This window comes from Neolamprologus multifasciatus, chromosome 6 (genome assembly GCF_963576455.1).
Source record: "Neolamprologus multifasciatus chromosome 6, fNeoMul1.2, whole genome shotgun sequence".
Taxonomy (NCBI): Eukaryota; Metazoa; Chordata; class Actinopteri; order Cichliformes; family Cichlidae; genus Neolamprologus; species Neolamprologus multifasciatus.
Window position 1 is genome coordinate 24,138,625 of NC_140444.1, and position 13,776 is coordinate 24,152,400.

Here is a 13,776-nt window from a genome sequence, read left to right on the forward strand (position 1 = left end):
CTCTTAACTCCTTCTTTAAAGCAGGAGCCCAATCTCGATCTGTTTTAATAGCTGTCAACAGCAACAAACCCACCACTACAACCCCATATCACAACACACGGTTGTCATCAGTTGGTAACTCCAGTGAGTTTGTTTCTTTGCTGGTTAATGTGAGCGTGTGTGAGTGTGCAGGCCTGTTTAGTGTACAGTGGCACCAGCGACTCATGTAAACGCCTCATTTTAATGATGCCTCAGTTGACCAGAAGGAGTGGAAGCATTTGTCTGGGAGAAACAAGGAAAGTGGAATGAGTCTTGACCGGCTGCTTTCTGTTAGGCCGAGATGTTTCAGCTGCAAAGCAGCTTAAATATGTTGGTTTCTTATATTTCATGCCCAGTATTGGCTGTATCAGTGCAATTGCAGCAGATTCCCTTCTTCTGTTAACTTTGATTTGAGTTACCCAACTCACGACGGAATGTTGCCATTGTGCTTTACAGATGGAGGAAAATGAAGAGCTGAGGAGAGCTCACGATAAACGTCGTGAACGCCTGCGTTTGATTCAGACCAACTACAAGGCAGTCAGAGATCAGCTGAAAGAGATGGAGAAATCAAATGGCATGTGAGTACACACTTTACTGTTTAACATTTCATAATAAACTCTTATCTCACGGGAAATTGTGACTGCAAATGAATGGTGAAAGATCAAAATATACAGAACCCACATCTTCATAAAATAAAACCTGTGCATACACAAAGCAACTGGGATAACCTCCAGTTTCACTACGCAGCAGTGAGTGAGAGACACTTCAAAGCATATAACTCGCCTCGCTTTATGTTAAAAGCCCTGTGAAACACTACAACCCCCTGAAACCACTCACAAATAGTCTTAGGGCCCCATTGCACTCCACATGTTGTCTGACAAGACCTGAGTTCTGGATTTGGGAGAGTGGGAGAAATTCCTCTTTTTTCATCTTTGAAAAGCTCAGAGGTTTTAAGCCCAGTCAAATTGGCCTGTTTTGTGCCAAGTGTATGTGCTCTTCGTCTCTTCTCCCTCAGCGTTCATTAAGATGTGAGAGCCAGAGGCTGGAGGTGTCTGGTCCTGGGGGTGCAAGGTGTTTGAGAAGGCCTGTGGAGGAAGGCTGCAAGAGGGAGGAGGGATGAGAGCCATTTCCTGTTTCGAGCTGCTATCTTCAGCAAAAACCACAGGATTTTTTACACAAAGTGGAAAATGTGCTGGAAAATGTCATTAACATACGGGTCTTTTCTTTGTGTTGTCTCCACTAGTCATTTCCCACTTTGCTGTCTATTTCTTTTTTCCACCAGCGTCATTGAGACCACTCAGAGAGTAGCTAAAGGTGCGTATATGTGGTGGCCGTGCGGGAGCGAGGTGTTGACCCCGTCAGCTGTTTTCTCTCTGGGTTAATTAAAGAAAACAGCAGTGCAATGTGAGCCCGTGTGAAAGTGGAGTGAGTGAGAGAGCGTGTTCAGCCCTAGGCTCGACTCGGCTCATGTTAGCTCAGCGCGGCTCAGCAGCATGTGTCTGAGACAGTGGGAACAAAGACGGCCATGTAGAGAGTGCCTCAGCAACGTTTCGCTGTTATGAATGAAACACTCTGAATGGTAACATTGATTTTTGTTAAAAGAAAGCATGCATGTTCCTTTAATAATACAAACAGGGATTTAGTTCAGTATAGAAAGCCTAATGTTAGATTTCAGTCTATCAGTGTCAGTGTATCTGTGTTTTATGAGTGATTTGACATGAAATTGATGCAATAGGCAGCTTTGCCCTTTTCAGTCTTCCTTGGCACCAACCAGTCACTCAATGTTATGATCTTGGCATTCATTTGGCATAAGGCCACATCCTTAAATAGCTGTTAAGCCCACTGGGGTAATGCCCGCCTGAATGAGAGACAATAGAAAATGACTTAAATACTCCCATTAGTGCTAGGAAATCAGGGGCCTAACAAGTCAGCGGGGATAGGCGTTGACTCTCATTGCATTTCGAGCTTGTTAGGGATGTCCCAACAGCTTCCATGCTGCGTTGTTGTAGATGCAGGGGGGTCAGTTTGATCCCCTTTGTGTTCCTGACCAAACGATAAATGGGTAAGTGCGTCTCTCTTCACCTGCCTGTACAAATGCATTTACTTATTTGCCGCGTCTGTCAGGTTTAGAAATGTTTAGACAGTGTCACAATTTTTTAAATTAAATTTCGTTTTTCAAAATGATCCTCTGGTAGAGGTAGTTTCAAAAGTGCTGTGTTGAGTGGTGATCCGGTGTGTTTCAGATATTCTTTAGCAAAGTCTATTCCTATTCTAGCATTTTATCCTTGGGGCTGATGAGTGTTTTGCACCTTGTGGTGAACCCTTTGTATTTGCTCTTGTGAAGTTTTCTCTTAATGTTAATTTTTTCAGGAATATGCTCACCTGCTTTAGAGTGTTTCTCATGTGGCTGAATGCTGTGAAGGGTTTTCTTTAGTATAGAAAGGAATCCTGTACTCGTAGTTTGTTTTTTTTTTAAGATATACCAAAGTGTCGATGTAGCAACAAATAATGTTTTTGCTATCTCTCCAATGTATAACTAATAAACTTCCAGCCTAATGGCATATTTCGTTTACTTCAAGGGCGTAGTCCACATGTTTTATGTCCACCAAAAACGGCATCCTAATACAAATGCCACACATGAAATCAGCTCTAGACTATTTAGCTGCTTTACTGATGAAGCAAGAATAAAGGAATGTCCCATAGCTATCTATGACAAAGCTACATAGGCAAGAAAAAATTGTAAACTCACTGGAATTACCAGAATTTTTCAATTTTTCCCTGAAAAAGTGGTATGATCTTCATCAAAATTCCAGTTATGTTCAAAAGTTTTTCTTATGTCAGTCTCCAGCATTGCCCAGCAAATTATTGATTAGATGATTGGTTTGTGTGCGATCAGCTGCCAAAAGATGTCAGCAATGTGTCTGTTAGCCAGTCACACCCAGAATAGAACTGCCAACCAATCGCAAGTCAGAAGAATAGTCCACTCGGCTGATCGGTATGCAGGCAATGTGCAGTTGGCCAGTCCCAGTGAAATCACCCTGCCATTCACCATTACTGCACCACCATATTTTCCCAAAATGGTGTGAAGAAGAGAGAGAAAAAAACCCAACTTCTTATTTATATTAGAGAAGGGAAAACGTTTTTTAATCAGACTGGGGATGATGGGGGTGAGCAAATAAAATTAAAGGTTATTAAAGCATCCGTACTCTGATCAAAGTTGCGCCCATAAACAGATTCCCCCTGATTCAGAGCAATTAGCCGCAGCAGCGTGGAAAAGTTCTCTCTGTTTCCTCCTGCTTAATAATGGAAACAAGGATACCATAAGGGAGGATGCACTGAGGCCTGAAGAAGATGGCTCTCTCATGGCTCCATGTTCAACAGTTTTTAGGCCCACTGTAAACAAATTAAAATGTATAAAGCTTTACCATGACTTAATAAAGCTTCTTGCACATTTCTTAAGTAATGCAGATGATACACTGCAAACCAGAAATTGCACAGGGAGAATTGAAACAGCTGTGGGTAAAAGATCTTGTACTTACTCCAGGCACTTTTAATGTAGGTTTGGCTTCATTCATTGTGTGCTTTCAGAGAAATGTCAGTCTCTGTGCCTATAGAGTACAGTAAGGTTATGTATTAAATAGCTTTAGACTCTGGGAAACTAACACACTACTCCCATAGCACACATGTACGGCCACACAACTACACTCTAAAGAAGTTCAAGGGCTTCAAATTGCTCACGGGGGCATTAGCAGTATTAAATGAAAACATTTGCCATTCCTCAGTAGCTTCTAACTCCCAGTCACCAGTTTTTAACTAGTATTAGCATAGCACGGCGGCATCTAGATAGCCAATAATGACCATGGGAAAAGGACCCCTCCGCAACAGCGACCCTCACAATCCATTTCCACACCCCTGCCACATTGATCGAGTGAAAATGAGAAGTCGGTGTGTCTGTGTGCGTGACAAAAACGGTATTCTCTTCTCATCTGCTTCTTTTGCAATCTGTGGATTTCTCACTAAAACCTGTTTTAGTTTGCAAATGAAAGGCTAATTGGAATTGAATGTGTTGGGCTCTGGCTGATTGATGAGTTGGATGTGTGCAGGGATGCATTTGGGGGCAGTGGCGATGGTGTGTGTGTATGTGTGTGTGTGTGATTTGAAATGGGAAGTTCAATGGAGGCGGCAGCTACTGAGCACAAAGTGTCATTAAGTATTCATAAGTGAGGTGTAGACATTTGAATGACCTCGTTTGCGAGTGTGTTTTTGCCATTATTTACATTTGCATGGCACACAGGGAATGCTCCACTGCCCTGCCACACGGGCAGTGCCCTGGGCTTTAACAAACATGCATACGTCGGTACATGATTTGCCACTGAAATGTCAAAGTCAAGGCTGCTCATTTGAATACTGCTAAAGATGGCTGAATAACAAAAACACAGCAACACTAAGGGGCCTTGTTACCCAGAGTGAATTGGCCAGAGGCAGCAAGGTGATGTATAGTACCAACAATTTTCCCTTGTTAGTAGGTTTACTTTCCTTATGTCCGTATGTGTGCCAAGTGAGCCTGTGTTTTTCAGTTTCGCTTGTCTATACATCTGCACTTTGGTCTTCTTTTGTTGTGCGTCTAGGCCAGGTGGAAGGGTACAGCGTGCAGCGCCTTGGCAGCTGCGGCAAGAGGACAGTGATGCTGTATGGAATGAGCTGGCCTACTTGAAAAACCTCACCAGAAAACTCTCTATTGAAAAGTAAGTTGCCTGCATTAAAAAATTCCCTGCCAGAAAATTTCCAATCGTTAAGTTGCAGTAGACTTGTTAGCTCACATGTGCACCTAGAGTTTAGCAACAGTACTGACACTCCCAGCTTGAAGTTACTTGAGAGATGCTTTTCATTTCATGTTACTTCTTTGTTACTTCTTCTCTTTGCTCCTTCTTTTGTCTTTAGTCTGTCTCTGGATGTAGTGTAGCCATTGTCTTGTTTGATCTAGAGAAGCCCCCTGTAACCGTACCACTAACACTGACCCTCTGCAGTGCTACACAAAGCTTGGCCTAAAGCCATGGTCTACCTCTCTCCAGTCTTCCCTAGCCTTCACCTCTGCTCACCTCTTCCCTTCTCTATCTCGTGCCTCTGTAACCTCCCCTTACCCTCTTCCTACTTGTCTTCCCAGTTGTCTCCCTCCGGCCTTCTGTGATGCTGCAGTAGGCTGAGGCCAGAATTCTAGTACTTCCCCACCACCACCACCCCCTTCATTGCTTTCCCCTCTGCTCACCCCCCTGCCCTGTCCTCCTAATCCCAGCTGAGCTCATTATGATATAGCCCGGCTGGCTCTCTCCAAGCCTGAGCTGTCCGAGCTAATTACAGGCTAGCAGCCCTAGTGCCGCTGATGCTGCCTGTTAAGGGATGTCCGTCCGCCTGCCTGCCTGGCCACGACTAGAACTGAGCAGACCCGAGCACAATATGATATAGAGGCGGGGCGTGTGGGAGTGAACAGACCGCAGTGAACATGCAGGTTCCTTGGAACTGACCTGCAAGGAAAACCACAAGGGATGGAGAGCTGCTGGCCTCCTTCCTAGCTGTGCAACTGCCTCGTCCTTAGGGGTTGGTGTTGATCCCCCTCATGTGCCCCTGACCAGCACTCCACCTCATTTCCTCCTTTCCCGGCCCTCACATGCGACCTCACGACAGTCGCTTGTGGAAAGTAAACTTGGCTGAGATGTTTTTAACTTGCACTTTAGAAACAAAACCTCTCAATTCCAGGGCAAGCATCTTCACACACGTACAGCTCAGCAGCTTCCCTGTTACTTTTCCCATCTTTATTCTGCTCCTCCTTTCATACCTGTTGTGAGAATTAGCAGGAGTGAAAATAGTTTGGGACTATGAATAAAGCCAGCTTAACCAAAAAGCTTTACTTTCCCGCAACTCACAATGCAAATTTCAGTTGAATGAGTCCATCCTAGTGCAACTAACCAAAGATGGTCCTGTTACCCTAAAGCAAATGCCAGGAAAGACTTGGGGCATGGAGGGAAAAATTGCTTTTCACTGACTAGTATTATAATAAATGTGTTCATAACAGTTCTGTCAGGTAAGTGTAATTGTTATCTCATAAGAGCTAAAAACTTGGGGCTAAATAAAGGCCCTTATTAAGCTTTAAATAGCTAGTGGTTGGTTTAGAGGAGAGTCTCTGTATAAACTCTATTTGTCTTTCATTTGGTTTCCTCATTGTCATGATATCATTCACAGATGCCTTCTTTCACCTTCTCCAAAAACAGCACATTTAAAGCACTGTCTTGAGGCCCAAATGACCATTTCCCACAATGAATATTGCTCTGATAACTTGTGCACAGTGGGTCCCTAAAGCACTAAGAGAGGGTTATCAAAACCAGCCCCCTGTAATCTAAGCACTTGAATAGCAGGGTGAGGAGGAAGGTGAAACAGGTCTGTTCTGTTTTGTTCGCTGATTTGTCGGCTCCCTGCGGTTTAATTTAAGGATGAATTAGGCAACAAATTACTTATTATTTGACAACTTTTTACTTGAAAATCATAGCAAACACCTATTGCATGAACTTGCAGGAAGGATGACTTTTCATGTAACATTAATAAAGGTCTCTTTGGGCAGCACACGCAGCTAATACTAATTTGTTGAGTTTTGAAATGCTCTTGAATGAGTATTATTTTAGGCTCAAGTCTGTATGAATATTAATCAGGTCTGTAAGCTGGCAGCACTTTATAATAATGTCACACTGTTATGCATTAGTAAGGTCTTAGTTCCTTATTAAGAAGTGCTTAATTAATCATTTATATAGCATTGCTTCTCTTTAGTTTGTCATTTATAAATTCAAATATATTTATCCATCGTTTACTGTTATCCCATGTACAGCTATCACTACTGTATCGCTATTATTGCTGCTATATTAATGCTAGTAATAATCATAATCATAGACATAGAAATAGAAATAGTAGTATATCTGTATTTATAAATGGCATACTACGGAGAAGTAATGCTATATAAATGATGAATGAAGCACTTGCTAATACCTTTGCTTCTGCACAGACAAAACATTAGTGAAGTTGGTCACTGATGTTAGGTCATAAAGATGCATTCCAGGCAACTTTAAAATTTTACAATTCCTACCTCCAACTTGGAAAAAGTCTGTTTCCAAAACAATTGCCTAGAAAACAGGATAAACAGGATGCAATAATTTACAAAATATTAGAAAGTATCACCAAGTCAACATATTAAGTGCTGACTTGCAGTATTTAATGCACGTCTCCACGCTTAAATTTCTCAAAGGTGGCGTGCCAGATTTGGTGACACCACTTTTGATGTAGCATTAAAAGACTAACAAAAGTTGTGTATTTCCTGTTTCCTGAAATGTAAGTTTAAAGTGCAAATTGTTTTATGTGGGACTAAGTTTAGATCATAGGCATATGGTGGGGGAAAAAAGGATGGAAAGCATATCCCTGGGGGAAATTAAAATGTGGTGGTCCATTTTTCTAATTGTAATTTTCTAAAGGCCATTTCCTCTTTAGTGATTTGATATGCCATGTTGCATTTGGCACAGCTCAGCTTGTGCAGTTCCTTACAGCTGGCAGTGTTGCCAGCACTGGGAGGACGCAGAGCATCTTGATCTCCTCTTTATTTTATCTCCCCTAATCACTTATCTCAAAACACGAACAGATTTTTTTTTTAGCTGCTCTTTCTGTTTAATGCCTCTCAGTATTAGGCTATATTCCTGCTGAGCTCTGCTCTATCATGGTTATTTTGCATTTCATCACAACCCATCTCTCCAGTTGTACCATTAGCCTTCCAATATTAGCTGCTAGTTTTTACAGATACTGCTTTAACAGTCACTAGAGTCACACAGTGAATTTCTTTAGTTTTCCACTTTCCTGTAGTGATCGGTGATGCGGGCTCAAAATTATGTCACAATATTTAAAGATAATTTACTGACAATTTAGAAAAAGAAAAGAAAAATAACTGAGTGTTTTGTTGATGCTTGAAAGCAGCATTTATAAATCCTTGTTTTCAAATGCACCACAGTCTTCGATAATGCACTTTCTAATCGGAACTCTAAATCTATTAAAACAAGATGCCAACAGCAGCATTATAGTAGTGGCACAGTATCATATCCAGTCATACAGCATGAGTCAAATATCAACATAAAAGCTTTAAATTTAAAGTAAAATGATAGTATAGCCACTGGTCTAAACCTTGGTTTTCCATCCACTGTTTGCTTTCCCTGTCATATGGAGTGCATCTAGCCAGTGCTCCAGCAACACCCATTTGAGCCATTGGTTTACATTTCGGTCACACATCACCAGCTAGTTGTTCCTCCTCCTTCATAACCTGATTTTACTCAATGATCTGTTTTTTTTGCCTCAAGTGGTGAAACACATGTTGTTTCCACCTTTAGCGGGAACAGTTTACTTGCATATTTTGCAGAGTGCTGTGCTTTGCCAGAGGTTGCTAAAGTAGCTTCCTTTTTAGGCACAAAATGGTCAGCAGAGGCTGACACCTGACTCTTGCTCTTAGACATGCCTGGGCTTGTGTCCTTGTTGTACACACTAGGGAACATAAAGGCACGCTGTTGCGAGCAATAATAGCATGATAAGATATTTTTATATAACATAAAAACATTTATATTGGTGTTATCACAGTCAGTATGATATGACATAGCCCTTCTTGCATCTCAATAACATCTCTGAATTGATGCTAGATCACAGCTGTGTGTTTTTTTTTTCTGAAACAGTTGTTTGGGCAGCGTGGTGGTGTAGTGTCACATTACAACAAGAAGATCCTGGGTTCTAGCTCCCCACAATCATGATAAATGGATGAAGAGATGGATAAATTGATTTTTTTTTTATGGGAAACATTGAGTGTGTGTTAAAAATAGCAGTTTTGGAGGAGACAGTTGACCTAATGTTGTCCTCTTCCCCTCACCCCAAACTGGTCCAGGCAGATGGCCGGGCTCAGAGAGGGCCGTCTGGGGCTCTTGAGGTTTCTTCCTGATAAAAGGGAGTTTTTCCTTCCCACTGTCACAAAAACACTTGCTGATACGGTGTCATGACTATTTTCTCTGTACTAATGTAAGCACTTTGAAGCAGCTGTTGTTGTGAGTTGTTGCTATATAAATAAAACTGAACTAAAAAAAACTTTATGTACTGGAAGTTAAAGAACGAGTTTAAATATTTCCATAAGGTTTATGTTAACCCATGCTTTGAACGGTTCATCATTAGGGACCACTTTCATGGTTTTTGCTGTTCATCGATACAAGGTTTCATACAAACTCCTTTATGTAATAATGTCATCATAACCAGATCAGTATAAAGGGCAATGTAAACATTCAGCATTTAAACCTGTTTAGAGTATCTCTTAGCTTTCTCTATGTTTTTTAAACAAAAATAACATAATAAGACAAAAAATAATAAGACAAATAAACTAACTGACACCAAGGACGATTTCCTGCTGGTGTTGGTACATAGCTGGAAAGCAACTGTGGGCAGGGTATGCTAGAAAATTCGCATTGGGATCATTTTATCTGCCTCATTATGCATCTGTCTGCGGCGCTCCATGTCCGTGCTTGTTAATTGTTGTTAAAGGTCTGTTGGTAAAAAGAGGCAGGATTATTTAGGCTCCATAAACAGAATAAACACATGCAGTGCGCCCTCAGACTTAAGATGCTATACTCAGACGACATCAAAGCATAAATTAGCTAGCGATTACCGGGAAAAAAGCCTTTGAGATCATTTGCAGTGCTCCTCTGTAGAGAGTGACCATTATGGACGTGAACCTCCCCAATAAGCGACGTTGACTCTAATTAAGTTTAATAAAGTTTACCCTCATATTCCTCTATTTCTTTTCGTTTCATCTTGATTTGCTAAAAGGTATTAGAAGTAATGAGAGTCTTTTGCCTCCCGGACCAGGGCTTAGTTGGAGGAGGGACACATTTGTTCACACAAACAGACACACAAACAGAATGTTATATGCATTTTCCTAAATCAGACAACTAAGGTTTTCCCTCATTAATTATTTGGCAAGTCAGTTACTATGCTAAAAAAAAAAAGCCATCTTTACACTTAGCTGGTAATTATGTTGCAGGCTTTAGTGGGTCATCTTATCCCAGCGGTCCTCAACCTCTTTTGCACCACGGACCGGTTTATGCCCGACAATATTTTCATGGACCGGCCTTTAAGGTGTCGCGGATAAATACAACAAAATAAAACTAGTACCGGTACCGAAAAAAAAAGAAGATTTATTCATAACACATGTGAAAAGACCCAGGAAAACCAAGCTAACGTTAAAAACGATAACAAAATAACGCTGAAAAACGATAAAAAACCTGAAAACCATACATTTCACACCTGAGCCTCAACTCTCGCGGCCCGGTACCAAACGACTCACGGACAGGTACCGGTCCGGGGGTTGGGGACCGCTGTCTTATCCGATCTTATCGAGACAACATTACAACACAAAGTATGTTCTCACAAACACTATTCATACTTACAGTAGAAAACAGTATGTGTCTTTTTTTTTTGTCAAATTTAAAAAGATTTTAATGGACAGGCCTTCTCATTCCCATGTTAAAAAAAAATACACCATTATGATATTGTTTGATTTCATTTTAGGATACCTAACGGCATCAACAAGCCTCTTTAACCATGAGTAAAGCGGACATCCTAGGTTGTGGTTGTAACACAAATCCCCATTTACTTCTCACATGATTGGCCTATGGCAGGAGTACCAACCTCTTCGAGATTCACTGCTGCTGCTGCCGCTGCATTGCCCACAGCTAAAAGTAGATCACAGAGGAACGTGAACTCCACCAGTCACCGTTTCTGCTGACAGCAGTGGCTTATCCGCTGAAACTCCCTCCATGAACAAACAGCCTCCTAGTCCGAGTTTAACCATGGGGGAAATCTCCCCACACACCCCAAAAACAAGAATCTTTCCCCAGTGATGAAAATGCCAGTGGTGTTTTCACTTTCTCACCCTGTTCCCCGCTCTGTGCCGAGAGAGAAACCAAGAGGAGGCTGGCATGTGAAATCACAATGGCTGCGAATGATGCGTTGCGTTGTACACAATTGTGGAGGAACACTGGCAGTTTGTGCTCTAAGCTGTTTTCGGCACAGCACATGTAGAGCTGAGATCAAATGACATGGAGTGGATAGCTCGTGGCTGAAGTACCAGCACAGCATGAGCGCGAAAATGTTTTTTAAAACGGGGCCAAAAGAGCGGCGTGAGACATAGACTTACATTGTAGACCACATCATTAGCAAACATAACACCTGTCTGTTGCCTTTAGTTTAGTTTCTGCCAAGAAACTTCTTTTGCTTTTATGCCTGCTGAGTGTTTTTTTTTCTCTTTTACCTTAGGTGAAGCGGCAAGTTGAGAGGGAATTGAAAATTGTCCGGCTAGCTTCATTTGATTTATCAACCTGATTAAAAAAAAAAAGAAAAGGAAAAAAAAAGACTCAAAGAACTCTGTAGGAGGTGCAGCTTTAGAGAACATTTTCTCCTTAGCAATATGTAGCATATGACAGGAAATCATGGCTTCATTTCAAATAAATTTCACGTTACTGGAGGTAGTGCAACATAGGGAAAAGATGGTGAAAGTATTTTGTTTCAGGTGCAGGTTGGTGTAGTTTGATGCACATCTAAAACATAGCTCCTTAAGGTTGGAGTTTGAGCTTGTGCCACAACTATATGATGTTGCCTCAATATTTAATTTAAATGCTTGGTTTTTTTTTTATTACCATATATTCAGTAGAGTGAAAATACTTTGCCTCTATTAATCAGATTACTCACTCAAGGAGTCGGAGTTCATCCTAATTTGAAATCACATTTTTGACATTTTTATTTCACTAAGAAAAGAGAGAGGTTGTAAAAACTGGAAAATATGTAGTTCTACACACAAAGTAAGAAAACTTGTGGGACTAAAGATAATCTAACATTTAACTTTAAAACGGAAACAAATGGAACAAATAGCATAGCAGTCAATTCTAAAATGCAAATTCAGCAGTGAACCAAAGGTGTTTAAATGTTTTGGATGGGTTGCGCGGTTGCCGTACATTTTCTTCTGGAAAATTACCTTACCAAATTTGTATTACTGCTGTCGTACCAACCCTAGCTCTGTTAGTTTCCTATCTCTTACAGATAGAGTCTGCCACAACTGTTACTGAGTGCAAGTTGCAGTAGTCTTCCATCTACAGGATGTTATGCTGTGAAACTGCAGTCCCCTGGCCAATGAACTCCATTTGCAATCCAATCTCTTCTTCATCTAAGAAACTATGCTTATCCTTCAGCAAAACTGAAAGTTTTACATATGAGCTTTGGTTGAGCATCAATACCATCAGCATCCAAACAGGCATAAAAAAGAAACATGAGATGGAGCAGGCTCCTTTCACACACTGCATATTTCAGCTCATTTGTCCCATTAACAGCCTGGACACATAAGGCAGTGCCTCTGCTTCATCGACTGGAGTTCATTTATGGAGGAAAATCTATAGAAGAGCGACACATATCCATCTGCTTCCTCACTCCCTTTGGGAGAGTCATTTGTGTACTTATTTAGGCTGTGGTCAGCCATTAGACCATGCCTCTCTGCTGGACTGTGTGGACTAAAATGCTAATTACTTCCCATCCCTTTGCTATGCCGATAACTTCTCCCATGTAATTTTCTTGCCATATGTCTGGAAGAATCTCTTGGTTGGTGTAGCAAAATTAGATTGGTTGAAACAGGTGCCGAATTTGTGTTAATTGGCATTATGCACATCATAATTCACCCTTACCACAAATGCCCTTTTACTACTCAAATGCTTCATAATGGAACATGCTTGCTCAGCTTACCACAAGCCTTAAGAATCAGCCAGGAGGAAGACCTGCCTTTGTAATGAGGTTAACTGAGGAAAGAATGCCACTATAGTAGGAGCTTGTTTCTAGTGTTTCTCTTTGACTCCGTGGAGCAAAGGGGAGGGAAATTAGGTGTGTGTTTCAGGTGTGGTTGTCTCAGTGGGTTTGTGTGTATCCTCAGTAGACTTCAGTTGGGGTCCTAATAATAACTTGAAAGTGCAAAGTCTAGAGCATGGCTCCACATAATTAGCCTTTAGCAGGAATCAAGCTAATTGCAGAGAGGTAATTGGGCACACTTTACAGTCTGTTTGTCTGCTGTGATACACACAAACACCCACAGTTACACACTGTACTTTCCCACCTTGGCGTTTCATGTTGCTTGTCACTTTGATTTCCAGATGAATTAAAAAGCATTTTAATTAGTTGATTTCTTCGCCGTGTCATCTTTTTTTTTCCTTGGGAACAGAAGCCAGCACATAAGATTCGAGTTAAAAAGTCCATTAAAAGTTTCTACATTAATGGCTTCCACAGTGGAATTGAGAGTAAAAGATTCTCATCAGACAGTTCTTGTGTTGATTGTTTTTTTTGCGTTTCTTTGTTACTCCTTTCATATTTTACTGTTCTACAGCCACAAACCTTTGGAAATGAATGTAGTGAAACTTAACTCATTTTGGGAAACTGAGAATGATGTTCAAAATTGTTGGTTGGTTCTAGTTTTTATGATTATGCTACTAAGTAAAGAAGAAATGCAATTGTCAAATTTCAAATTCTATGATATTATCGCTGTGTGACCTTTTGACATGTGCACTGACCTTGAATTTGACCTTCCTGGTAGCAGGAGATCTGTAATACTGCAAAGTGAACTTAGAATGTTTTAAAGCAAATTGAAATACCCCAGCAGTTTTCATTTTC

General features: G+C 41.0%; 1 protein-coding gene across 2 annotated transcripts in view; it reads left to right on the forward strand.

Annotated features, from left to right (window-relative positions):
- The window catches only part of cntln (centlein, centrosomal protein), a 95,101-nt gene that overhangs the window by 31,141 nt on the left and 50,184 nt on the right, over positions 1 to 13,776 (forward strand). For both annotated transcript variants that reach the window (XM_085162089.1, XM_085162088.1), the window contains 2 exons: positions 475 to 596; positions 4,647 to 4,763. In XM_085162089.1, coding sequence (XP_085018215.1) covers positions 475 to 596; positions 4,647 to 4,763 — 239 coding nt within the window. The remainder of the gene's footprint in view (positions 1 to 474; positions 597 to 4,646; positions 4,764 to 13,776) is intronic.